The 27,251-nt window shown below is 47.3% G+C and overlaps 1 protein-coding gene across 2 annotated transcripts; it reads left to right on the top strand.

Moving 5' to 3' along the window:
* The first annotated feature begins 12 nt into the window (after positions 1-12).
* ADRM1 (ADRM1 26S proteasome ubiquitin receptor) lies at positions 13-26,968 on the top strand. 2 transcript variants are annotated; one of them, XM_040434995.1, is made up of 10 exons: positions 13-85; positions 11,250-11,460; positions 11,757-11,873; positions 14,471-14,594; positions 17,605-17,691; positions 18,276-18,357; positions 18,451-18,683; positions 19,565-19,722; positions 26,461-26,563; positions 26,773-26,968. In XM_040434995.1, exons 2-10 carry the CDS (start codon positions 11,251-11,253, stop codon positions 26,871-26,873), a joined length of 1,215 nt encoding a protein of 404 aa, XP_040290929.1. In that variant the 5' UTR covers positions 13-85; position 11,250; the 3' UTR covers positions 26,874-26,968. The 2 variants fall into 2 exon arrangements, with proteins under 2 accessions (XP_040290929.1, XP_040290928.1); XM_040434994.1 differs by having other exon boundaries at positions 19,562-19,722.
* Positions 26,969-27,251: the final 283 nt, after the last annotated feature.

Genomic DNA, 27,251 nt, shown 5'->3' with positions numbered 1-27,251 from the left:
CAATGGAAGGGCGGCAGGAGGCGGTATGAGTGACGTCAGAGCGGCCTTCAGCAGCGTCTGTGGAGAAGGGTGTACGGAGAGTCAGGTAATGGGAAGCCGGGGACATGGGGTTCTCCTGGCCGTGCTCTGCCGGGGGTCCGGGTGTGTGTGGTACATGTATGGTATCTGTGTAGATGATAACAGCCGGTATATAACCTGCTCTGCCGGGGGTCTGTCCTATCATTGGGAAGTGAATCCCACATCTGCTTCCCTGCAGTCTCTGGCTGTGATCCTGAGGTTTGTGTCCTGGAACTTTGCAATGGTGAATACCGGCTGTAGCCCAGGATCCGTATAGGAGGGGGCTCCGCTCACAGGTGTCGGGGGCTCCGCTCACAGGTGTCGGGGGCTCAGTCATAGATTGTGCCCTACACAGAGCGCAGACTGTGGAGCCCTGGTCTTCCGGAAGCGGACCCTGTTCTAGGTCAGGGGGTCACGGTTGGGATCCACTAGATAACAGAAATTGATGTTTTTGTTTTCTGACTCAATAATGGACAGAAGACAACCCAGATGTGACCTTCATGTATGTGCAGTGTTACTGGAGCAGCAGAATAGTGAGTGCAGCTCTAGAGTGTAAGGGCTCTTTCACACTTGTGGTGTTCTTGTCCGGCATAGAGTTCCGTCGTCGGGGCTCTATGCCGGAAGAATCCTGATCAGGATTATCCCAATGCATTCTGAATGGAGAGAAATCCGTTCAGGATGCATCAGGATGCCTTCAGTTCCGGAACGGAACGTTTTTTGGCCGGAGAAAATACCGCTGCATGCTGCGCTTTTTGCTCCGGTCAAAAATCCTGAACACTTGCCGCAAGGCCGGATCCGGAATTAATGCCCATTGAAAGGCATTGATCCGGATCCGGCCTTAAGCTAAACGTCGTTTCGGCGCATTGCCGGATCCGACGTTCAGCTTTTTCTGAATGGTTACCATGGCTGCCGGGACGCTAAAGTCCTGTTTGCCATGGTAAAGTGTAGTGGGGAGCGGGGGAGCAGCATACTTACCGTCCGTGCGGCTCCCCGGGTGCTCCAGAGTGACGTCAGAGCGCCCCACACGCATGGATGACGTGTCGCATGGATCACGTCATCCATGTGCATGGGGCGCTCTGACGTCATTCTGAAGCACCCGGGAGCTGCACGGACAGTAAGTATACTGATCCGTCTTCAAATGCTTTCAGTTCACTTGCGTTTTTCCGGATCCGGCGTGTAATTCCGGCAAATGGAGTACATGCCGGATCCGGACAACGCAAGTGTGAAAGAGGCCTTACGCAGGTTGTAGGAGCAGAACGCCAGAAATGACACATAACTGAGTGGAGCCCAGGGTTAAAGGGTTTGGGCTTCTTGGGGAGTCTGGCATTTTACCAGATGAAAAAAATAAAATATAATATATATATATCTCTTCAATTTTGACCCAGAATGGCTCTGATGTAACCGTAACTTGTCATATACACAGTGACTCCCAGGGCGCACTGTACAGCTACGTGGAAATGTTGTCTCACCCCCTCAATTCTGCAGCCTGTGTGTATGGACACTGTATGTAACTCTGCAGGCGGTGGGAACTGAGGGCTCACCAGGGGGTTCTCCTGTGCGCCAGTTTGAGCCTGGTGACTCAACCAGCAGAATAGTGAGTGCAGCTCTGGAGTATAATACAGGATGTATTTCCAGATCGGTACAAGTTAAGTAATGTATGAACATAGTGACTCCACCAGCAGAATAGTGAGTGCTGCTCCGTATGCATTTAAATACACCCCCTTCTCTGTGTTTAAATCTGAAAATTTGTGATCTACAGTATGGCTTGAGAAAGGCTTGGTATAAGCCAAAAGGGTTGTCTTGTTTCATGTGTGGAACTGGAATAAACTTGCAAAAAGAGAAGACTCTGGTCATGATCTTCTTTATTCCACCAGCAGTATAGTGAGTTCAGCTCTGGAGTATAATACAGGATGTAGTTCAGGATCAGTAATGTATGTACACAGTGACCCCACCAGCAGAATAGCAATGAAAGATGGTAGTCACAGCAGCATATCCAGTGCGTCCTTTATTGGAAGCCTTGAGTGCACACACACAGTACGACGTTTCGGCCGCGCAGTAGCCTTTGTCAAGTATACAAAAGGTAGAAACTGTCCATGTTAAGTACAGATATGTGACCTCTCCCACCACATGTTGGAGCTAATCATTAAAAAGCTCAGTGCAATTAGAAACCGCCTCTTCAGTAATCAGGCCGTCTGATACATATAATGAAATAAATCTGTACCCGAAACACATAAACATCGTCCAATAACGCTAGACATATTCCCATCCATCTCGGCGTCTGGCCAATCGCAGTGCACATGTCCATGACGTTATCGCGCTATCGCCGTGATGCGTAGCCGTCAGTCACGTGCATAATGTGTCATCGCGTCACATGATGATCACTTGTTGGGCGCAAGGTCCTTTGCACACATGAAAGTACAACCAACTGGAAGGTCCTATCAACAGACCTAACTGTTCGGCCTGTGTGTGTCAATGGGGACAAAATCATGTCTCCCACACAGACAACCACACAGGGGCAAAGCAATATATCCACTTTATCTAGATAGATATTCCATGAGGTCGAACAGATATAGAGCATGGCCATTTAAAATTTGATGGATATGGGGGAAAAAAGGGTTTCTGTCACCCCAATAAACCGTTTTTTTTTTTTTTTTTTTTCTTCTTTACTAATATTCCCTATAGTGCGATCTCATGATACATAAGCAAATTAATCATTTTGGTTCAGTAGAATTTGCTAAAAATCGATTTTTAAAATATGCTAATTACCTTGCTACCAGCAAGTAGGGCGGCTACTTGCTGGTAGCAGCCGCATCCTCCGATGGTAATGACGCCCCCTCGGCATGCTGATTGACAGGGCCAGGGAAGGGAATTGTTCTCTGCTGGCTCTGTTAGAATTTGAAATCTCGCGCCTGCGCCGTACCTGTCTTCAATCGGCGCAGGCGCACTGAGAGGCGGCTGCTCTCTCGACCGCTCCATCCTCAATGCGCCTGCGTCGATGACGTCATCAAGTACACCCGGAAGAGATTTATTATTAATAATCGTTGGTGGTATAGTGTTAATAACTGTCATTTTTATAAAATTATTTATTCCCATTTCGTTATTGGTTTTTGTGGCAGCATGCTTATTATGTACATACTTACCTGATTCGAGCATCCAGCGACGTCACCACACTCTCCGCCTCCTTCCAGCGATGCCGGCGTCTTCTCTTCCCGGTGTACTTGATGACGTCATCGGCGCATTGAGGATGGAGCGGTCGAGCGAGCGGCCGCCTCTCAGTGCGCCTGCGCCGATTGAAGACGGGTACGGCGCAGGCGCGAGATTTCAAATTCTAACAGCGCCAGCAGAGAACGATTCCCTTCCCTGGCCCTGTCAATCAGCATGCCGAGGGGGCGTCATTACCATCGGAGGATGCGGCTGCTACCAGCAAGTAGCCGCCCTACTTGCTGGTAGCAAGGTAATTAGCATATTTTAAAAATCGATTTTTAGCAAATTCTACTGAACCAAAATGATTAATTTGCTTATGTATCATGAGATCGCACTATAGGGAATATTAGTAAAGAAAAAAAAAAAAACGGTTTAATGGGGTGACAGAAACCCTTTAAATCCAACGGAACCGGACGAAACAATGTATCAGATACACAACACAGATATATATTGTGAATAGACATGTGAACTTAGTGATCAAAACAAAATGATGTAAATAAGGGCTCTTTCACACTTGTGTTGTTGGGTTCCGGCATAGAGTTCCGTCGTCGGGGCTCTATGCCGGAAGAATCCTGATCAGGATTATCCTAATGCATTCTGAATGGAGTGAAATCCGTTCAGGATGCATCAGGATGTCTTCAGTTCAGGACCGGAACTTTTTTTGGCCGGAGAAAATACCGCAGCATGCTGCGCTTTTTGCTCCGGTCAAAAATCCTGAACACTTGCCGCAAGGCCGGATCCGGAATTAATGCCCATTGAAAGGCATTAATCCGGATCCGGCCTTAAGCTAAACGTAGTTTCGGCGCATTACCGGATCCGACATTTAGCTTTTTCTGAATGGTTACCATGGCTGCCAGGACGCTATAGTCCTGTTTGCCATGGTAAAGTGTAGTGGGGAGCGGGGGAGCAGTATACTTATAGTCCGTGCGGTTCCCGGGGCGCTTCAGAGTGACATCAGGGCGCCCCACGCTCATGGATGACGTGTCGCATGGATCACGTCATCCATGCGCATGGGGCGCTCTGACGTCATTCTGGAGCGCCCCGGGAGCCGCACGGACAGTAAGTATACTGATCCCCCGCTCCCCACTACTACTATGGCAACCAGGACTGTAATAGCGTCCTGGCTGCCATAGTAACACTGAACGCATTTTGAAGACGGATCAGTCTTCAAATGCTTTCAGTTCACTTGCGGTGTTACGGATCCGGCGGGCACTTCCGGCAAATGGAGTACATGACGGATCCGGACAACGCAAGTGTGAAAGAGGCCTAAACCATAATCTACCATTAAAACCATTGTCTATACTGAGTCAGACATGAATAGAACACTACCTATCTACATTGTTTACATTAAATTCAATGTTGAGTCCCTGGGGTTGTAGCGATTGTAATGTAAAGATCCATTTCAGCTCTTTTTGTCCTCTACATGCGCTCCCTATCACCACCCCTCTTGGGGACGTCAACCGAGTCAATGACCCTAAATCTCAATTGGCTGACAGTATCCACAGTCAACAAAATGCTTAGCCACCGGTTTGTCCACCATTTTTTTTCCTAATGGTGCTTTTGTGTTTGTTAATACGCTCCCTAATTTCCATGGTTGTTTCTCCCACATAGCATTTTGTTGACTGGACACTGTCAGCCAATTGAGATTTAGGGTCATTGACTCTGTTGACGTCCACAAGAGGGGTGGTGATAGGGAGCGCATGTAGAGGACAAAAAGAGCTGAAATGGATCTTTACATTACAATCGCTACAACCCCAGGGACTCAACATTGAATTTAATGTAAACAATGTAGATAGATAGGTAGTGTTCTATTCATGTCTGACTCAGTATAGACAATGGTTTTAATGGTAGATTATGGTTTATTTACATCATTTTGTTTTGATCACTAAGTTCACATGTCAATTCACAATATATATCTGTGTTGTGTATCTGATACATTGTTTCGTCCGGTTCCGTTGGATTTAAGCCTTTTTTTCCCATATCCATCAAATTTTAAATGGCCATGCCCTATATCTGTTCGACCTCATGGAATATCCATCTAGATAAAGTGGATATATTGCTTTGCCCCTGTGTGGTTGTCTGTGTGTGAGACATGATCTTGTCCCCATTGACATTGCTATTTATTATCCGCAGATCTTGCTCCTTTATTTTTGCTCAACCCCACTGGACAGCGTTCTGATCTGGGACTACATCTTAAATGTCTTTCCCCCCCCCCCGATACGGGGAATCTCCCCCCTCACCAGCGCAATCGGAGAACCACGATATCCACAAGGCTGTCGGCGTGTCACGGTGACCAGAGAAAATACCCAGCACTGCCGTATTCTAAACTGGTCACTTTATTGGAAGAAAAAACACTCCAGCAATAAGACATAACCTTCTTGACACATTTTGGGCACCCAGGCCATTTGTCAAAAGAATGGCATGATCATGATTTAACTCCAGTTTTTCATGATCATGCCATTCTTTTGACAAAAATGGTCTGGGTGCCCAAAACGCATCAAGAAGGTTGTTGTTTTTCCATTGCTTGATTTTTCTCTTTCAATAAAGTGACCAGTTTGGAATACGGCAATGCTGGTTTTTTGTCACTAGCATCAGGACAGTGCTGCAGAGGAGATGGGTGGTCTCTGCCCCATTGGACCCTGGCTGCCAATTGGCTAACATGGGCCTATATCTGGTGAACAGGGGGCCTACAGGTAAAAGGACATGGCTGGAGTCGGGTAACGTGTGACAATTGCCTCAGGTATACTGGGGAACGAGCCTCGTGTGGACCTGTTAGCTGAACCCTTGTTTAGCCCACATCTCTCCCGATACCCATCCCACATACATATGGGTGAGAGCGCAGAGACTTCCCAGGTGCAGGCTTATGTCCTGAGATATCTACTATCCGGGGAATGTTAGGGAGACCGTATAAAGAATTTAGACATGGGGTCAGAAACCTCCAGCCGTTCTGAAACTACAACTCCCAGAATGCTCCATTCACTTCTATGGGAGTTAGAACAGCAGCCGAGCATGTATACATGCTGGGAGTTGTGGTTTCACAGCAGCTGGAGTGCCGATGGTTGCTGATCCCTGCATTAGATTGTCAGCCAGTCCTGTTTTAATAGTCGCGTTTGGCCAATATACATTTAATGAGTACGGCCATCTTTAGTAAGGAGGATCCACTTTTGCCCCCGACGTGGCCCCCGTTCTCACTTCCATACGTTGCACAGACTCTTTATAAAGGTCCAGGCCTTGGATTCTGATGAAAGCTCCTCATCCATTCATGTGTGGAACCTAGTAAATGAAGCGTGTAATGGAAGGCGCAGTCACTGAAAATAATATCTAGAAAGACCGTTGCAATACCAACAACAAAATCACTGAGGGCAACTTCTTAGAACTTCACTTTTATTAAATATCCAATAAAACAGGTCCCAACAGGACCAATATACTCCCAGTACAACGACCACAGAGCAATCAATTGGGGACGGCCAGAGGCAAATCTGGGTAGCATCAATGAGAGATCAATACTCTCCCTAGGGCAACCCCAATCAAAATCTGCTCAGCCCAGAGATGCACCTTGATGGTAGGAGGACCCTGTCCACACGCAGCCCTATCACTTATCTGATACCTCCCTTCTATGCCGTGCTGTTATCTCCGCTGGGATGGATTTTGTGTTCCACACCTGCTCTGGGTGGAGCGCACGGCCATGTTTGGAGGAGTCCCATTATGTGACCGTGGTGTATTTTTGTTGCGTCCCCCTGGCGTGGTATCGCGGGATCCGTGAGTGTAGGTTCTCTGCTGGTGGAATGCACTGCCATGTCTGGGACGGTTGCGGGGGGATGTCACGTGACCGCTGTGTGTTCCCGCCGCGGTTTTGTGGTTTGTGCTGAGGCTGCGCTGTTGTGTGCGCTGACATTATACTTGGCTATTTAGCCTGGAGCTTTGGACAGATTACCTACATTGGGGAGGAAGAGTGTTTTGAAAAAAGAGGGGGGAGATAAAGGATTCCACCCAAAGGGACGCATACCCGGGTCACCTGACCGGGATGGGCAGTCCCGAAGTATGTGTATGCTGAGTTATATCGGGCATTTCTGTTCATTCTTGGTACTTTATTGTCCCCTGACGAACCTTGTGCATTACAAGGGGAAACGCGTCAGGACTGTGTATGGGATTGTGTCTCTTGTACCAAATTGGGATTCTCGATTTAATGTGCGTTTCAGATAAGTGATAGGCTCAGTTCACACCTGAGCGTTCTGAAAGGAGCGCTCTGTATGCGCGATTGTACGGGCGTTTACAAGCGCGCATACAGAGACAAGTGTGCACACAGTGTCGCGCGTTCCCGAAAGTCTATGTACGGGAACGCGCGACAAGCGCCCAAAAAAACGCTCCTGTACTTGTGTGAGCGTCGGGCGTTTTACAGCGCGATCGTACGCGCTGTTAAACGCCCAGGTGAGAACCATTCCCATAGGGAAGCATTGGTTTCTCCTTGTTGAGCGTTTTACAGCGCGTAGGAACGCGCTGTAAAACGCTCAGGTGTGAACTGAGCCATAGGGCTGCGTGTGGACAGGGTACTCCTACCATCAAGGTGTATCTCTGGGCTGAGCAGATTTTGATTGGGGTTACCCTAGGGAGAGTATTGATCTCTTATTGATGCTACCCAGATTTGCCTCTGGCCGTCCCCAATTGATTGCTCTGTGGTCGTCGTACTGGGAGTATATTGGTCCTGTTGGGACCTGTTTTATTGGATATTTAATAAAAGTGAAGTTCTAAGAAGTTGCCCTCAGTGATTTTGTTGTTGGTATTGCAACTGTCTTTCTAGATATTATTTTCAGTGACTGTTTGTTTGTTTTTCTATGGCGGGATTTCTGTCGGGTACATTGTTTACGGAGGAACTTATTAAGGAAGCACAAGATATTTTTTCAGATAAGGAGTTACCTGGTTTATCAAATTCACTAAATTGTAAACTTGCATTTATTGACCTGTATGAGGAATATAAAAAGAACATAAAATCCTGGTGGGAGATCAGATCTCTAGAAAGTTATTTGGAGCATAAAATGATTCCTAGGGGATTACGTGTACCCATCTTTCCAGCAGAACGTATGCGATCACCAGGACTGCTGGTAAGGCGGGAACAAGAACTCCCGAATAGTTCACTTAGATTAATGAATTTACTGCTTGAAGAGGAAAGTTGTTGTGTTTTTTTTTTTTTTTGTTTAGTTTTTTTAGGTCCTCTGAGAAATTGAGGGGCTTGATTGACTTGGCTGTGACGTTTAAGACTGACCCTGATTTTAATAGGAGGGAATCTTCATTGCTGACTGCAGTAGAGAGATTCCAGGGCCGGATTAAGGAATGAAAGCACAGGCAGTTCCACAAGGACCTCAAGGAATTCAGAGAGAATAGGGCATATCAAGCAGAACGCAAACCATCTCCTCTCTCTGAGACTGACCCTTCTTCCTCTGAACGGAATTCTCAGATCTTGAGTCCAATTCTAGAGGCCGAACGAATTATAGACTGGGTCAAAGGGGAGGACGGTATAATAACAGGAGATGGCCAAGATCAAGCGGCCGGAGGGGGAAAGGGGGCGAGTCTTCATCGCCTTCATTCTTGCCCTCCTCTTCAGCCCCTACTCAAGTACCCGGGGAGATTTTGTAGCCAAAGGCAACTCCTACCAATTACGGGATCGAACCAAGGTGGGAAAGGGTTAGAGGACAAAGATCAACTACAAATAATGAATCTTTCTTCCCGTGTACTTAGCAAGGCTGAATATAATCTGCTTAAAAAGGGACTCGTTTGTACCTATAACAAAGTTTGACCCCTTTATTTGGGTCAAGGAGATTGAAATGGCATAAGTTTATGAAATATAATAACAGGCTTACTTGTGAGCAACTTGGCCTACAGGAGAATGAATTTGCGGATCTGGAGATATTCCTGGGTCTGCTTGATGAAGGCACACATGAACCAGGACGTGGACCATTTACGGATCTATGTCCTAAGAGTACTAAATTACCGCCTCCCATGAACTATGATCATGTAGATATTTTTTTTTTACGGATGGTGATTGAGGATATAAAAAAATTGCCCATGTCCTCAACTCATTTCTGTAATTTATCTGGTTTTGAGATTGAGGCCCTTCTAAGTCTAGAAAGAGATGCATCAATAGTCATCAAACCAGCTAAGGGGGAACCTTGTAGTTATGGGGTGCACCCAATACAGACAGTTGTGTGAACGTTTGTTGAGTGATCAGGAATGTTATCGTATTGTCATCAGATCCCACCGACATCATTCTTGATGACTGCCTTACCAAGGGTGTCATCAGTGAGGTTGAATATCGTTTTCTCAAGCCGAGTACACTCAAACAGCCACGTTTTATGGACTACCAAAAGTCCACAAGGGTTTATCCCCTTTAAAGAGTCGCCCAATTGTGTCTGGTGTAGATTGAACTTCTCAGAATAGTGGTATTTATATTGACCATGTTCTGAAGAGTTTTGAATCAGCCCTTCCATCTTACACCAGAGACACGATGGACTTCCTAAGAAAGACTGAGACTATTAATGTAGAACCAGCATGCTCCCTGGCGAGCATAGGTGTAGAATATTTGTGTAGTTCTATTCCTCACTCTAAGGGTCCATTCACACGTCCGTAAGTGTTTTGCGGATCCGCAAAACACGGACACCTGCAATGTGCGATCCGCAATTTGCGGATCCGCACGTCACAGACACTATAATAGAAAATGCCTTTTCTGGTCCGCAATTGCGGACAAGAATAGGACATGTTCTATTTTTTTCAGGAACGAAATTGCGGATCCCGAAAAAACGGATGCGGATCCAGGAGATGTGGATTTGCATCCGTTCCAGCCCCATCGAAAGTGAATGGGTCCGCAAATTGCGGAACGAATGCGGACCCAAATTACGGACGTGTGAATGGACCCTAAAGGATTGATGGCGGTGGAAGAATTCCTAAAAACAAGGACAGTCTGACTCTTTGTACTGACTCTTCTGGAATTAGTTTTAACACCTTATTTTTTCTTATTTGATTTGTGGTTCTTCCATCCGCTTAGGGGGACCGCAATGGGGAGCCCCTGTGCTCTGACCTATGCTAATCTCCTCCTGGGCTGGTGGGAGGACAAGGTGGTCTTTCCAGACATGCAGGCTTGGTGGTGTGACAAGATTGTCTTCTGGACACGTTATATTGACTATGTATTCTTTAATATGGAATGGTGACTCTCTGACTAATTTAAATTATTTGTGAGGGAACTGAATATAAATGAGCTTGGTCTGGCATTCACTTTTGAGTTCCATCCAGATGCGTTAAAATTTCTGGAAAATCCACATGTACTGTGCCCCGCGTGCATAAACCTGCCGGTGGCCATGTCCTCTCTGCCTTCCATACATTTCAATGGGCGCAGCGCTGAGGATAGTGGAGTGGCAGCTTAAATGGGTTGTCTCATCTCACAATGGGGGCATATCGCTAGGAGAAGGGAGCCTCAAAATCGAATATATCGTGGAGGCCGCAGTGCGCATGAGCAGCCACCTTCCATTCATTTCCTATGGGCTGCCGAAAATAGCCGAGCACTGGTTCGGCTATCTCCGTCGGGCCCATAGAAGTGAATGGGAGCGGAGGCCGGTCATGCGCGGCATGCTCCCCTTTACTTCTATGGGGAGAGAGCTTGGTGGTGGCCGGACCGGAGTTCTCCAGCCACCACTTTGCGGTGCTCCGTTCCCAGTATAAGTGCGGGACCCAGCGGTGGTACCTGCACCTATAAGACAATGAGGGCACATCCTAGTGATATGCCCCTATTGTCTGAGATGAGACTACCCCTTTAAAGCCGTGGCCGCGCTGAGAAAGGATATGTCCCTTCTTGGCGCGGCCACAGTCTCTCCTGCTGCTCCCTATAGTTATTGGCTCTCCACCTTTCTCTTTTCTTGAGGCACATCTGACGCTGCTGTTCAGCTTTGCCCCCTTTGACTGTTTCCACCTGACATTTAGTGACCTTTTTCTTCTTCTTTCAGAATGTCTTCAGGAGCTTTGTTCCCAAGCCTGGTACCCGGCTCCCGGGGCTCCTCCAGCAAATATTTGGTGGAGTTCCGAGCTGGTAAGATGACGCTGAAGGGCAGTACCGTTACTCCAGACAAGAGAAAAGGACAAGTTTACATCCAGCAAACTGACGACTCCCTGATCCACTTCTGCTGGAAGGACAGGACATCTGGAAATGTGGATGATGTGAGTCTTGGCTTGGGAGCGACTCGTGCCGTCTTTTATCTAAACTTTTATTTTTATTGTGTTAAAGGTGTTTTTAGAGATCAGGTGAAGGAGCTTTTATCCTGCGGCAATTAAGGCTGACACTGTAACGGGAAAGGCGATTTTTCTGGAGGAGCCATGCTGCGCCCAGCTGGTGCTTATTTAACCAGACTGCATTGTGTTGTGGCCAATACGTCCTTTCTGCTTCCCTCAACAAGCTGTGATATTGACACTTACAAAGTGCACGACTCACTCCTCCATTCTTGTTTCTTTTGCAGGATCTGATTATATTCCCAGACGATTGCGAGTTTAAGAGGGTGGCCCAGTGCACCACTGGCCGCGTCTACGTGCTGAAGTTCAAAGCTGGCTCGAAGAGACTGTTCTTCTGGATGCAGGTCAGCCACAAATTTGCTTTTGTTTTTTTGTGTGTGAAACCACTTTTCTAACCATTTTCAATATTTCAGCTTGCAAGCACTGAATGGAAATATATTTGGAAGATATTACATCTTTAAGGGTGTTTTCTGAGACTTATACTAAAGACCTAGCCTAGTCTGACACCCAGGACCCCCCGCAGATCAGCTGTTTGAGAAGGCACCAGAGCTTGCAGTAGCACCGCGGCCCTCTCTCGGCTCACCAAGCACAGCACCATCCATTTTATGGCGGCTGTGTTTGCTATCGCAACTCAGCCACATTCACTTCAATGGGGCTGACCTGCGCCTAGGCCATGTGACTAATGAATATGATGTCACATGGCCTAGGCCAAGGGGGAGAAGGCCGCGGCACTACTGTGAGCACTGGTGCCTTTTCAAACAGCTGATCAGCGGGGGTCCTGAGTGTTGGACCCCCACCAATCAGATACTGAGGTCATCATTAAAAAAAACTGAAAAAACCCTTTAAGTTCATGTTCACACAGTTGATTATCCACATGGATCTCAGTGTGTATGGCACAATGAAATTTGTGGGAAAGCTGCATGTATCCGGTCTCCCATTGTTCCTCATTGGGGATTAACACTTGCCGTTCATACGGCTGCGGTCTTGGCGCAATACACAAACTGCAGTAAGTGTATACTGGTGTAGTAGCGGTTAGCTTCCTGCCATGGAAAATATACACGTAGGACCTTTTCACCATGTGGACATACCACAATAGATCTCCTCGCTTGGGGTTTGCCTCAGTTATTTGTGCTGATAGTTTGTCACAATAGAAAAATGTTATTTACCTGACAGAATTAGTTTAGTTGCACTGGAGTGAGATTCACCAAATTTATTAAGGAGCATGTGTTTATGGATTTTGGCACATCTCGGGAGGTCCATGCGCCAGCAACTGAAATCTACGCCAAGTAGGAGCTGGCTTAGATTTCAGGTGTAACTTGCATCAGATTGCGTAAGTAATGTTAAAGGGGTTGTCTGGTTACTGATATTGCTGACATGTCCTTAGGATAGGTGAAAAATATCAGATCGGCAGGGGTCCAACTCCTGGCACCACTCCTGGATCAGCTGTTCGAAGGTTTACCTGCTGTGAGTCAGCATTGCAGTGGAGAGCAGTGTAATTACAGCTCATTCGTCCTGTTCAGGACAGGAGTGTAATTACAAGAACTCCTTATCGTTCACGTGCACTCTCTTCAAACAGCTGATCAGCAGAGGTGAGCGGGAGTTGGACCCCCGCTGATCTGGTATTGCGTTTCCCCCATTCCCTAGACTAGATACAGTTGTAGAAAATGCATGCCTGGGAGAAGTATTGGGGTAGGAAAGTTTTCTGCCTCTGTTTATAAGTAAGAATATTTCCAGTTAGTGACAGCAAGCAGAGATTGTGAAATTGGTGGCAAATTGAATTGTAACATATGGTTGCAGAATTTATAATGTGATTTTTGCTTTTATTTAGGCTCCATTCACACGTCCGCAAATGGGTCCGGATCCATTCCACAATTTTGCGGAACGGGTGCGGACCCATTCATTCTCTATGGGGACAGAATGGATGTCGACAGCACACAGTGTGCTATCTGCATTTGCGGAGCGCGGCCCCGATCTTCTGGTCCTCAGTTCCGCAAAAGATAGAACATGTCCTATACTTGTCCGCAGCTGCGGATAAGAATAGGCATTTCTATAGGGGGTGCCGGCCGGGTCTGTTACAGATCCGCAATTTGCGGGTCTGCAACACACCATGGACGTGTGAATGGACCCTTTATAGAAGTAAAAAAAGCAGAGTAAATCCTGACAGGACTCCTAGGAAAGACGGTGAGAGTCCAGAGTACCCCCACCCACACACAGTTGATGCAGTGTTATCTGTCAATCACTGCACGCGGGTGGGGTTATCAGGACCCTCCCCTAATCGGGGGCATTTATGGTGAACAGAGTTGAACTGACCTTTCAGGAAGTTATCCCCCGTCTTGTAGAAGTACCTATTCTATAATATGGGAATCTCTGAAAATGGGTAGATCTCAGTACACTGTATTATAGCTCCACAAGGCCCTCGATTGATACAAAGAAGATTTTGTCAGGAAGGAGAAATAAAGTCCTCCTTTTACATTGCCCACTCCTTTTGAATCAGCTTCTGACTTTAGCATCAAAAATTTACGAAAGTAAGTTTCACCCTGCTGTTCCAGGCTCTGGCGGACAGTTGAATACCATTGGAGCAATTGAATACCCAAGCATGTAATTTACAGTGTATATACTATAGTCCATATTCCTGCATCCTACTGCTAACCAGTGGAAAGCAATTCAGATTCAAGGTTTACCTATAATAATACACAGTGGTAATAACACGGATATGAATATACTGGAGTACAAAGTGAGGATCTTATTGTGCAGAGAAAATCTATGAATATGTAATGACAACGGTAATAGAGAATTTCACATCCCAGCATCTGAGTAATAAGTCCACAAATGATGGAAAAATATCAGCCTCCCAGGCTGTGCTGTCATCACTTCTGCTCCTGTTCAATGGGTAATAAATGTTCCCATGATATAATTGATTTTCTCATTTGTTTATCATCAGGAACCCAAGACTGACAAAGACGAAGAATACTGCCGCAAAGTCAACGAGTATCTCAACAACCCTCCTATGCCGGGAGCATTAGGCGGCAGTGGCAGTGGTGGACATGAGCTGTCTGCACTGGGAGGTGAATGCTTCTGCTGTCTTATTTTAAAGGACATCTGTCAGCAGATTTGTACGCATCTACGCTCCAGACTAAAAAAATAAAATATCAAGGAGCCATCAGCTCCTAACCTGAAAAATTTAGGAGCCAAATAAAATTTTTAGTCGCCAAATTTAAAATGCATATAATTACGGTATAACTTTAGAAAAAAAAACATGTCTTGCATAGGGTTGTCACGATACAAAGATTTTGATTCGATTTCGATACCATGCGAAAAAGACTCCAAAAAAGCCATTTACATTCCGCATTTTATGGAACCTCCGTCCCATAATAGAACAGTCCCATGCTTTTTTTTTTTTTTTTCTGTTAGGGTGCCACATAGGAGATATTTTTAAATATTTAAATAGTTCGCACTTTTTGGGGCGTGGAGATATGTAATGTTTTTCTTATTTTTTTTTTTACTTACTAACTATTAGCAACCTGGGATCTTTTCATCCCTTGTCCTATTCACCCTGATGGAGCTCTATTAGGGTGAATGACTTCACACTCTCCCTGCTGCTCCCTGTGCATAGTACACACTGCAGCAGGGAGATTACCATGGCAGCCAGGGCTTAGTAGCCTCCTGGCTGCCATGGTAACCGATCGGAGCCCCGCAATTGCACTGCTGGGGCTCCGATCAGAAACTGCCACCAATGAATATAACAATGGGGGAGGGGGGCGCCTATGGCCACTGCGCCACCAGTGATTATACTTTTTAATACTTGGGTTGGGGGCACTGCACCACCAATGAATATAATTACATTAAAGTGAATATAGTTTATGCCTGAATACAAATGCAGGCTGTGGGTGCTGGCCATATCCCATACCCGGCTTCTATGACTGCGTGCGGCGATCCTCTGCAATTAACCCCTCAGGTGCCGCAGTGTAGTCCAGGTCTTAAAAATAAGTTTGCATAATGCCTATGCTTCTTTTTACAATCATAACTGTGAAGGAACATTTGTGTTGGGCTTCCCGTATTATTCCCTCTCAGCTGCATAGCTAGATGCACTACTTTCCACTATGTTTGTTTTATTTTAGGGAGGTCAGAAAGCTGGTAAGGAGGAATAAATCACACTTACAGAAAGGCAGTTTTATCAGGCTCAGGCTCTCGGCTACCTCTGACCCCCCCACTTCCTCTGAGCCATCTTGCCTGACAATAGGCAGTGGATTGCAACTTGGGTGGAAGTGAGACTCTGACTTCACAGTGGCTATTACTTCACAGCTTTTTTTTTTAGGTGGATGCAGGCAGATTTAAATTTTTTTTAAATTAAGGCTACTTTCACACTCGCGTTTGGTGCGGATCCATCATGGTTCTGCACGGACGGATCCGTTCAGTAATAACAATCTACATCCGTTTAGAACGGATCCGTTTGTATTATCTTTAACATAGCCAAGACGGCTCTGTCTTGAACACCATTGAAAGTCAATGGAGGACGGATCCATTTTTATTGTTACAGATTGTCAGTGAAAACGGATCAGTCCTCATTGACTGATCTGTTTGGCTCAGTTTCATCAGACGGACACCAAAACGCTGCGGAATGGAGACCGAACTGATGCATTCTAACCGGATCCTTTTCCATTCAGAATGCATTCGAATGCAAACTGATCCGTTTTGGACCGCTTGTGAGAGCCCTGAACGGATCTCAAACTGAAAGCCAAAACGCGAGTGTGACAGTAGACTGAGATTTAGAAATTTGCTAGTTCCACCATTTTCTATTAAATGAAAGTACAGCGCGACTCTTTAGGGTACTTTCACACTTGCGGCAGAGGATTCCAGCAGGCAGTTCTGCCTGCCGGATCAGTCAATACGGACTCAAACTGATGGCATTTGTCAGACGGATCAGGATCCTGATCCGTATGATAAATGCATTGAAATGCCAGATCCGTTTCTCCGGTGTCATCTGGAAAAACGGATCCAGCATTTATTTTTTTTCTGAGCATGCGCATACCGCAATGCCGGATTCATTTTGCTGGAACACTCGGGGCCGGATACGGCATTGATGCATGTCGATGGGAAAAAATGCTGATTCCGGCAAGTGTTCCGGAATTTTGGACTGAGATAAAACCGCAGCATGCTGCGGTATTATCTCCGTCCTGAAAAGGCAAAGACTGAACTGAAGACATCCTGATGCATCTTGAACGGATTTCTCTCCATTCAGAATGCATTAGGATAAAACTGATCAGTTCTTTTCCAGGATAGAGCCCCTAGGACGGAACTCAATGCCGGAAAAGAATAACGCTAGTGTGAAATACCCTTAGGTGGCCATATCCATAAGATTAAAGCCTGCTGGAATGGCAGATTTCAGCCATTCCGGCCAACTGTTTGAGAAACAGCCGATCACTTGCCATTGTGTTAAACCACCAGGGAGTCTGGTTTTTATCTTAAAAACAAAAACAAAAAACGGACTCCATGGTTGTGCAGTTTAGTTGGTGGGATCGTTCGTACGAATAATCCCAAGGACAACTGATCGATGCGGCCGATCGTTATCTCAAGTGCATGGCCAGCTTTTGAGCCTAGCTCCTCTGCAGGCAAGGCAGGCACATAGGGGCGCCTTTATTAGTGTTGTAAGAACCAGTCTTTACAAAGGATCTTCCTGCTACATTTGGCACAGTACTATACATCGTGTCTGTATTGCTGATAATTCAGAATAAATTTGACATGACCATTGTGAGCACTGTTGTTCTATCAATTGCTTTTATACATGACACAGAACACAATCACAATGTTTCCTTTGATAAATGTGCCCACAGCATCCTGCACATGAATGTGCTTTCTCTCTAAAAATCAGCCAGGGAAATGCTATTTGTATGCTGTGCACCCCCTGCCTAATTTCCATTAGGGCTAGTGGTCTGTGAAAGTGACAGATGATGTTAACAGTTGTAACAACAGTAAAGACAGGAGGTAGAATAGGAAACCTAAAAAAACCTTATTGTGTGCAGGATGGCGGCACTGTCGGCATAAATGTAAAACAGTTTGTGCCTTTACTCCCATTAGGAGAAGGAGGCCTGCAAAGTCTACTCGGAAACATGAGTCACAATCAACTAATGCAGCTGATTGGACCAACTGGACTGGGGGGACTCGGTAAGTTTCCATCACATGATGGTATTCCTGTTATCCATCATTTTAAACAACTTAGTTGACTTCTCAAGTTTTATGCGCAGTGCTATTTAAAAGGGCTTTCCAGGATTTTATAACTGACCTATCCTCTGAATAGGTCATTAGTATCTGATTAGTGGGGGGTCTGACACCCAGGACCCCTGCCGATCATCTTTTGGAGAAGGCACCAGCGCTTCTGTGAGCGCCGCGGCTTTCTCTGTGCTCACAAAGTACAGCTCTGTCCTGGTATCACACTGCCCCATTCACTTCTATGAACCTAAACTGCGCCTAGGCCAATTGACCAATGAACATGTCACTGACCTAGTGAAAGCAGAGAGAAGGCCGTGGCACTACTGCGAGTGCCGCTGCCTTCTCAAACAGCTGATCAGCGGGGGTCCTGGGTGTTTGACTCCCCGCTGATCAGATATTGATGACCTATCCTGAGGCTAGATCATCAGTAGAAAGTCTCGGAAAACCCCTTTAAGCAGAGTGTAATCCACACCTCTTCAGCAGTAAGGTGAGTTAATGTCAGTGAGTAAGGCAATGAATTGATATGTGATACCTTTCAGGTGGTCTTGGTGCTCTGACTGGTCCAGGTCTGGCTAGTTTGTTAGGCAGTGGAGGACCTACAACAAGCAGCTCCTCATCCAGGTAACATTAAAGTTTCAGCCCTCTCCTTCAAGGTTGAGTGTAGTACGTAAGATTGAACTACTCATGGCAGTAATTGTTTTATTTTTTTATTAGCTCCCGGAGCCAATCAGCAGCAGTTACCCCATCCTCCACTTCGTCTTCCACCCGAACCACCACCACAACTTCAGCTGCTCCAGTGTCGGTGCCTGCTGCAACCCCCAGCCCTGCAGTGAGCTCCAGCAATGGGGCCAGTGCGGCCACAAGCCCCACACAACCCATTCAGCTAAGCGACCTGCAGAATATTCTGGCGACTATGAATGTGCCTGCCAGCGCAGAAGGTGGACAAGGTAACTGGGTATTTCCAAAAAGCTAAACTATTCCAGTAAGAACTAGAGCTCCATATCCACTGCTAGGTGTCTATTAGCTTGCAGCCACAAAGCTTTGAGTACAAAGCATGGCAAATGAATTTCCACATAAAGCAAATGACTAATTTAAGCCACAGTTAAAAGCACTTAGTTTTTGTTTTTTTTCACACAGTACAGTCAATTTAGTTTTTTTATTTGCAGTCATGGGATTGCACAAATTGCTGGGAAAGAACAGTTGCATGACTTTGTATGAATAAACCCACTCACACATTCATCAACATGCCACAGTCCATTGGTGGCACCTACCTACACTTCTGTTAGTTGCTTTGCTACAGTACAGCTTCCTTGCAAGGCATCGGTATTCTTCTTGGAGGAGTAGAGCGCATGATATAAAGTAGATGTATAGGTAATTACAGTGGGGTTATGCCAACATACTTCATCATGATCATTTGCCTGAACCTACATGCCAGACTAATCTGTTTTGGCTAGTTTCGCTGCCCAGTACAAGTAATTTTTTAAGCTCCAATTAATGAACAGTAGTACAGATGGTTACGAGATGACATTTGGTGTAGGGGCTGGCAGCCGCTGCCTGCTAATCTTTCTGGAGTTCAGTGACTTTCACTAGGACATGGCAGTTGTGACTTGCCAAGTGTCCTGCAGGCTGACTAGTTACTACTTGCGAGGCTAGCATGCTAGGTAATTATATGTGAAAATGGAGTTTGGATATTCTAGAGCTTACAACACTGTAATCCAGCTATTCATGCACAGTGATTATTGCTCACTGCTGGTATTGGATTTCATTTAAAGAATTTGAGAACAACGGAATATAAATCTGAAACATGACCATGTGTGTCTATCAGCAGTGGATCTGGCCAGCGTCCTCACACCTGAAATCATGGCTCCCATTCTGGCAAATGCTGATGTTCAGGAGCGCTTAATGCCGTATCTGCCATCAGGAGAGTCCTTGCCACAGACTGCAGAGGAAATTCAGAATACACTTACCTCTCCTCAGTTCCAGCAGGTACGTAGACTTACACAGCATTTTATTGTCCATATTACACCTGCAACATCCTGACTGCCCATGGCTCCAGTGAACCAAGCTTATATCACCATAGAACCCCATAAGTTTGGTCACTTCAGCCATAGTTTTCCGGGTTTTGCGGTTCTAATACACATATGCAAGTGTGACTGCGGCCTCACATTGTTTTATCCGCGTATATAGGTCATTTCTAAACAGGCTAAAAGATGAAGCCTGAGCTCTCAACATATTGTAATCCGGTGAAGTTCTCATATCCGGGCGGCATATTATCAGCGGGGTCTGGATACTGAGTCTCCTGCCACTTGCTAAAATGAAGGGGCTTCCACTTGCCAGCTACTAGATTTTCTCTGCTTCATTCAGTAATGGCAATGATAGGCCATAGACTGGAATGCGTTCCAATAGACCATCCTAGTACCTCCAAGGTTCTTGCGGTTAGTTAGATCTTAACGTACAGATTGTAACCTGAGAACTTGTGACATATCACTGAACTACATGTATTTACTGTAGAAATTATAACACTGCTAATCCTTTAAGTACTTGAGCTAACTTTTAAAGGGGTTGTCCAAGTTTTTTTTATTTTTAATTGGCAGAGCAGGAGCCTATATAAAGTAAAGGAAAAAAACATTTTATTCACACTTTAAACGTCTCCTTCCCCCCCCCCCCAATTCCAGCACCTCCACTCTGTTCCCCTGTGGTCTTGCAGTGATCATGTGCCATTCATCATTAGCTTGATCACTGAGGCCAGTATTTTGCAGCAGCGATCATGTGAAAGAAGAATGTAATATTGTCAGTGCCGGACATTTATCCTTTAATTTTATAAATGTTCCTGTTCTTTGCCAATCTTTTTAAAAATCTCAGACCACCCCTTAGAATGAAACAATTCTTTATCTAAGGCTACTTTCACACTCGCGTTTGGTGCGGAACCGTCATGGATCTGCACAGACTGATCTGTTCAGATAATACAACCGTCTGCATCCGTTCAGAACGGATCTGTTTGTATTATCTTTAACATAGCCAAGACGGATCAGTCTTGGACACCATTGAGGACGGATCTGTTTTCTATTGTGCCAGATTGTCATAGAAAACGGATCCGTCCCCATTGACTCCGGATCCGTTTGGCTCAGTTTCGTCAGATGGACACCAACGCTGCAGGGAGCCTTTTGGTGTCCGCCTCTAAAGAGGAATGGAGACAGAACAGAGGCAAACTGATGCATTCTGAGCGGATCCTTTCTCGCCCATATTCCTTGGGGGACACAGGAACCGTGGGTATAGCTATGTCCTCTAGGAGGCGTTGACACTAGTAAAAGCTGTAAGCTCCTCCCCTGGCAGCTATACCCCCTCCAGCCTGGAGAGAGAGCTTCAGTTTTTTCTAGTGTCAATAGGAGGCAAAACCTCTCCTGAAGATTTTTTTTTTTTTCCTTTTTCAGATGGGAAAACAGTGGACGCTTCGCCTCCCTGTTCTCCCGGGGTCGAGTTGCGCCAGTGCCGGTCACCCGCACTGCTGCCTCCCCCACAGAATACAAGGTGGACCAGGGCAGCCTCGCTCCCCTGCATCCCGCCAGCCAAGGGGTCACCCAACCAAGCCCCCCTTTTCTAGCGTACTGCCACTACGGTGCCAGTAGCTGAAGGGGTGACCCTGCTGGACCAGAGGAGTGGTGAAGATGGCGGCAGGATGAGGTGAGTACACGGGAAAAGGCAAGTATCAACCCTCATCCCCCTCCCTCCCTCGTTCATTATCACTCAGGGGCCCGCTCCAAGCACACCTACGATTAAGGCATGCCACCTACCTCCTGGCATCTCTAGCCAGTTTAACCCTTCCAGGGGCAGTCTCTGTTGTGGCGGCTTTCTAGTTCCCCCCTTACTAGGCAAGGGCACAGTCCATCGGGGGTTAATGGCAATGCCTGCGCCATTATACAAAAAGATGGCGTCCGACATAGTCATTGGTCAGCAACCATCTCTGATCTTACCCACCTCCCCTGCGATGTGCCTAAGCTCAACGACTCCAGCGGAGGCCTAGAGCAACAGACGGGCGGCTGCAGGGGTTGCTGAGTGAAGGGAGTTGCCTGCGGCGCAATGCCATGGAGTGAGCAGACTTTTCCCTGGTGGCTGTGGCTGCCGGCGGAGCATGTGGGGACCGAGCGCACCGCTGGTCCGTGACGCTCGGTCACACATACAGAGAGGCCCCAGCTCCCCGACACCTACCACAATTTACACCCCTTGGTGCAGGACGCCGGTGCACCACTCCGGAAGGGGTTAACTGCAGCGCAATTGGCTGTGCACCGCATCTGTTCCGGCCCGCGCTTCTCTCTGCCCTACCCGCCTATCATCTGCGGGGTGAACGCCCCCAGTCAGTGTGGCCGTTCTCTGACACGGCCGGTGCAACATTCGGGGGGGGGGGGGGCACTCTGGCGCGAAATTCTTCCCGTCCCCCTCCCCCAGACACCTGCTGAGCTTCGTCACTGGTCCTCCTGACTGCATTAACCCTTCCTGGCCACCACCATTCTTAGGCTGGCACCTGATGATCTGGGGCTCCTCCCCCTAAGTACAGTGCATGAGTGGAGAATTTTAACCCCTTCCTGCCTGTCATTGAGACCGGCTTCCTAGAAAAAAATGTATAAAATAATAATAAAGGAAATGTGCGTCCATTCGGGTCCCCCTCAGCCGCAGGGCCACCCGTTCAGTGTGGTTCCACACTGGGCCCGTGTCCTATCTCGGGTAAGGGGGACTTCTAATGGTTCCCAATCCGCCCTCCGGGTCCGTTTGGATGATTCTCCACATGCGCAATCCAGTGACGGACCGCTGCAGGATCCCAATCCGTCCTTCGGGGCCAATTGGTTGATGATTCTCCACCTGCGCAATCCAGTGACGGACCGCTGCAGGATCCCTATCCGTCCTTCGGGGCCAATTGGTTGATGATTCTCCACCTGCGCAGTCCAGTGACAGACCACTGCAGGATCCCAATCCGTCCTCCGGGGCCGTTTTCGTTGATAATTCTCCACCTGCTCAATATAGCGGAGAACCTCTGGAATTCCCAATCCACATTCTGGGGTCATTTGGTTGATAATTCTCCACCTTCGTACATCACGTGGAGGACAGCTGAGGCATTCCAACCCCTTCCCCCTCTGGGTCGTTTGGTTGATAATTCTCCACCTGCGCCATACAGTGGAGAACCTCTGGATTCCCAATCCACCCTCCTGGGTCATTTGGTTGATGATTCCCCCACCTGCGCAATTCCAGTGGGAGGCAACTGGAACTTCCCAATCCACCCTCCCGGGTCGTTGGTTGATAATTCTCAGCCAGGTGGTTTGGTTGCTAAGCCTCTCCTACGCAGTCCGCATCTGCCAGGGGTGAGATTCTGAGGGGCAGACCTGCGCGCTAGCGGACCACAGCAGGTGATCTTCTCCTCGAACATCTCCGCACCCACTCCCTTCCTCCCCGGGTCACGCTCAGGCGCACCATCTCTCACAGGAGCGGGTCCGTCTGAGGGGGGGAAATAACAGGCTCAGACCCTGACATGAATCCGAAGCAACCTCCTAAGATTGCGTCTACGGTGGCCAACAGCACTTGTCGTAGGCATTGCCCCCTTCCTTAGGCGGAGTAATTGCACTACTTTGGGATACAGTACTGACCTTATACATTGTCCCCTGTCATAGGTGGACTAAGTACAATAACAATGATTTCAGTGCCGGACGTATACATTCCCCCTTCTGTAGGTGGTGGAATTGCATCTCCACTGTGTTCAGTACCTGCCGTATTCAATAGCTCCTTCCACGGGTGCCGGGATGACATTATCACTGGTTACAAGGTGTGCTGTATGCATTACCCCCTTACTTAGGTGCTAATTGCACTCCCACAGGGTACAGGACTCGCCATATGCACTAGTTCTCGCCGTGGGCATTAACACTCCTTTATAGGTGGGGTATTTTCCCTACCACTGGCTTAAGTACTCCGTACGCATTCCACCTTCCATAGGTGGGGTAATTGCACCACTATTGGATACGATCCGACTGTCGCGCTAAACTCCAATAGCCGGAGTGTTACACATCACTGTGCTTCTTGCCTGCCTTACTCCCTTTTGCAAGTGATCCATTAGCGGGGGAATAACTGAATATCTTCAGATACGGCATTTCAACAGTCGGTACTAAACTGTGCCCGGTACTCTTACTCTAGTGCTATATGAGGCCGCCAGTGGATACGGTGGCTATTCTCATTGTGTTCTTTTTGGTACTGGTTTTGGCCATGATTATAACTCCTCTGTCTTCTCAGGGGGTTTACTAGCATCACTTGTGTCCTAGAGACTCCCATCTCAATGGGTCTTCATTGTTCCAGTCGGTCATGATATTGTCCGCATCAGTAGTAGTGTGTACACCATTGCACATATATGGTGAGTACGTTCCAACGAGTAAAGTGCTCACTGACTGTATTCTCTATCCACCACTCCTTCTCTGGGAAAGTGGTTATGCTGGCGCTCTGGTAGCAGCTACAGCGTGTTTTCCTCCACAGGTGCAGCCTTTCGCTAATGCTTGAGTTCGTGGTCGCTGCAGTGGGACATCCCCTCAGGTAGGGGCCCTACCCTGGCGCCAGCTTGGCAGTTGCTCCTGTTCAGCGCAGTTCCAGGTAGAGTTCTTAAGGTTGCTCTACTTAAACTGGGGCAGTATGGTACATGGCTTCTACGGATAGCGCCTCCCTCTGTTTTTTTGTGCTGACGGGGCGAGCACTGGCTATTACTGTGGGAGCGGTATTGCATACCACTACATACTTGGGGTCTGTCTGTTTAGTTTTTTCGTCAGGTGGAATCTTCTACAACTGAAATCCTTGGCTACTTCTGTATAGCGCCAGTCTCTACGGGAAATGGGCTTGGACCTGGCCTATTCTTCCCCTGTCCCTTTCCTCCTCTGGATCATGATTCATTCATAGTTCCTATGTTACTACCTTCCCTCATCTGCACCTGCACGGGGTATTCTTTTAGTGGCCTTCCATTCCAGGCACGCTTCGGTCCCAACTGGTGGGCTGTGGCGACCTCCACATCCCTCCTTTCTATAGGGACTCCTTCCATTGGTCTGGGTGTGCTACACGAAAGCTCCCCACCTTCTCACCCGAGCAGGAGTTCCGGAAACATACGACATGGATGCCCTGACATCTCCTTGGCGGGAGTTTCTCCCTCCTTACGTGTTTCTTCTCTCCTACTCAGGGTTCTACGGAGAATCAGATGGAGGGCATTCCGACAAATCCTAGTCGCTCCGGATTGACACCGTCGCGCGTGGTACGTTGATCTTGTTCGCCTTCTAGGAGATGTCTCTTGTCACTGCCACTCAGAGACTACCTTCCTTTAGGGTCTTGGTTGACGGTGGGGCCCCCCCTGGTGCCATGGAAACCTCCTTTCAGAGAGTGGCACATACAGTTCCTCCGTACCGTCCTTTACCGCCTTGGCATCTGAATATAGTTCTCGGAGTTCCAGTCTTATCCCCTTGGGGAGACATATCTCTCCGGCTCCTGTCCTAGAAGTTGGTTTTCTTCTTGTGGCTCTCATCCATCAGACGGGTGTTTTGAGTTGGGGGTGCTCTCTTGCAGAGAACCCTTCCTTGGTCTTCACAAGGATAAGGCGGTTCTCTGGCCCATTCCTTTTTTCTCCCGAAGGTGGTCTCTGTCTTCCACTTCAATGTAGAAATTGTCCTTCCTTCACTGTCCCTCTCTTTAACTCCCAGAGGCAGGGAGCTACGTCATTATTGGCAGCCTCCAGTCCCTTCCGGCGTACGGAACCCCCCCTTTTTTTTGTCATCCAGAGGTTCCACGCAAAGAATTGGCGGCCTCCAAGGGGCAATTGCACGATGGATTCGGTCTGCAAATGCCTTACCGTTCCGCCCTTAAGTGTCACGGCTCGCTCCCCTGAGCGGTGTACACTTTTTGTGCTCTGAGGCATCGCGCCTCGGCTGCGCAGTTGTGTGACGTGGCTTCCGGTCCTCCTTACACACATTCAAAAAATTTTCCAGGTGCAATCTTATGCATCTGCGGCCGCTGCTTAGCCCGCAAGGTCTTGCAGTCGGCAGTTTCTTAGCTACCAGCAGGGACGCTTGCTTCCATGGGTCTGTGGTTTTTCCCTCCCCGTGGACTGCTCTTGAACGTCCCACGGTTCTGTGTCCCCCAATGAATATGGGCGAGAAAAGGAGATTTTTGTATAACTTACCAGTTTAATCTTTCTCGCTCTTCATTGGGGGACACAGCACCCACCCAGTATTGTTGTTGGGCCACAGTTGTGGCTGTTGCTGGTTAGAACCTGGTTCGGTTCTTGGCACTGTTGCTGTTACACGTTTTTTTTTTCCGTTGGTTTTCTTGCTTCTCCTACTGCTTCTCACAAACTGAAGCTCTCTCTCCAGGCTGGAGGGGGTATAGCTGCCAGGGGAGGAGCTAACAGCTTTTACTAGTGTCAACGCCTCCTAGAGGACATGGCTATACCCACGGTTCCTGTGTCCCCCAATGAAGAGCGAGAAAGAGATTTTACTGGTAAGTTATACAAAAATCTCCTTTTCCCATTCAGAATGCATTAGGGCAAAACTGATCAGTTTTGGACCACTTGTGAGAGCTCTGAACAGATCTCACAAACAGAAAGCCAAAACACCAGTGCGAGAGTACCCTAAGAAGATGTTTATTCACCATTTCCCAAGTAATATAATGGACGATGTACTGGCATGTACCTTAACAAGTATACCTTTCTTTTCTCAGGCCCTGAGTATGTTCAGTGCAGCTCTAGCCTCCTGCCAACTGGGGCCACTAATGAGTCAGTTTGGGTTGCCAGCAGAGGCGGTGGACGCAGCCAACAAAGGAGGTAGATGTGTTTTGATTTGCTTTACCTATGTTGGTTGCTTTGTGGTCGTGCCTATTTTCCATTAGATTGTATCTGGACTAACGATATAGGAGAAGCAGTTTCCATTTGTGAAGGAGGTGGAACCTTATGGCATTGTGCTGGGCACTCACTCTGACCCCCTGTGGCTTTTTCCTAATTATTTTAATTTTTTTTGTCCTTCACCCTACCAGACATTGAAGCATTTGCCAAGGCGATGCAGAACACGTCTTCTCAGAAAGAGAGGGAGTCAAAGGAGAAGAAAGAGGAGGAGGAAGACATGAGCTTAGATTAATTCCTGCTGCAGATTGGTCCTGAGTGCTTCGGGCTGGCTTTATACCCCCACGTGTATGTCGGTTAAGTGTTCAATAAATGTTCCTTTCCGTTGCAGTTTCTGCTGACAACTTTTGTTTTGCTTTTTCTGTGGGTGAGGAACAGAGGGGGGCGCCATTCAGCTTCAACCCTCCCTTGAAAAATTATACCATATTAATTGCCGTACAGTTTGTTCTAAGACTACAATGGTTTGTGTTCGGTGCTGATTAAAGTGAACATTTAATCCCCCCCCCCCCCCCTTCCCCAGTAGGGTTAACCCTTTCCAACCATTCTGCCCAAATGAAGAATTACGAAAGGAGGAGAGAGAAAAAAGTGGTTTTATTTTTAGAGTACCCAATTT

This window comes from Bufo bufo, chromosome 6, assembly GCF_905171765.1.
Source record: "Bufo bufo chromosome 6, aBufBuf1.1, whole genome shotgun sequence".
NCBI lineage: Eukaryota > Metazoa > Chordata > Amphibia > Anura > Bufonidae > Bufo > Bufo bufo.
Note: the sequence above shows the minus strand (reverse complement) of the source record. Positions and strands in the feature narration are given on the sequence as shown.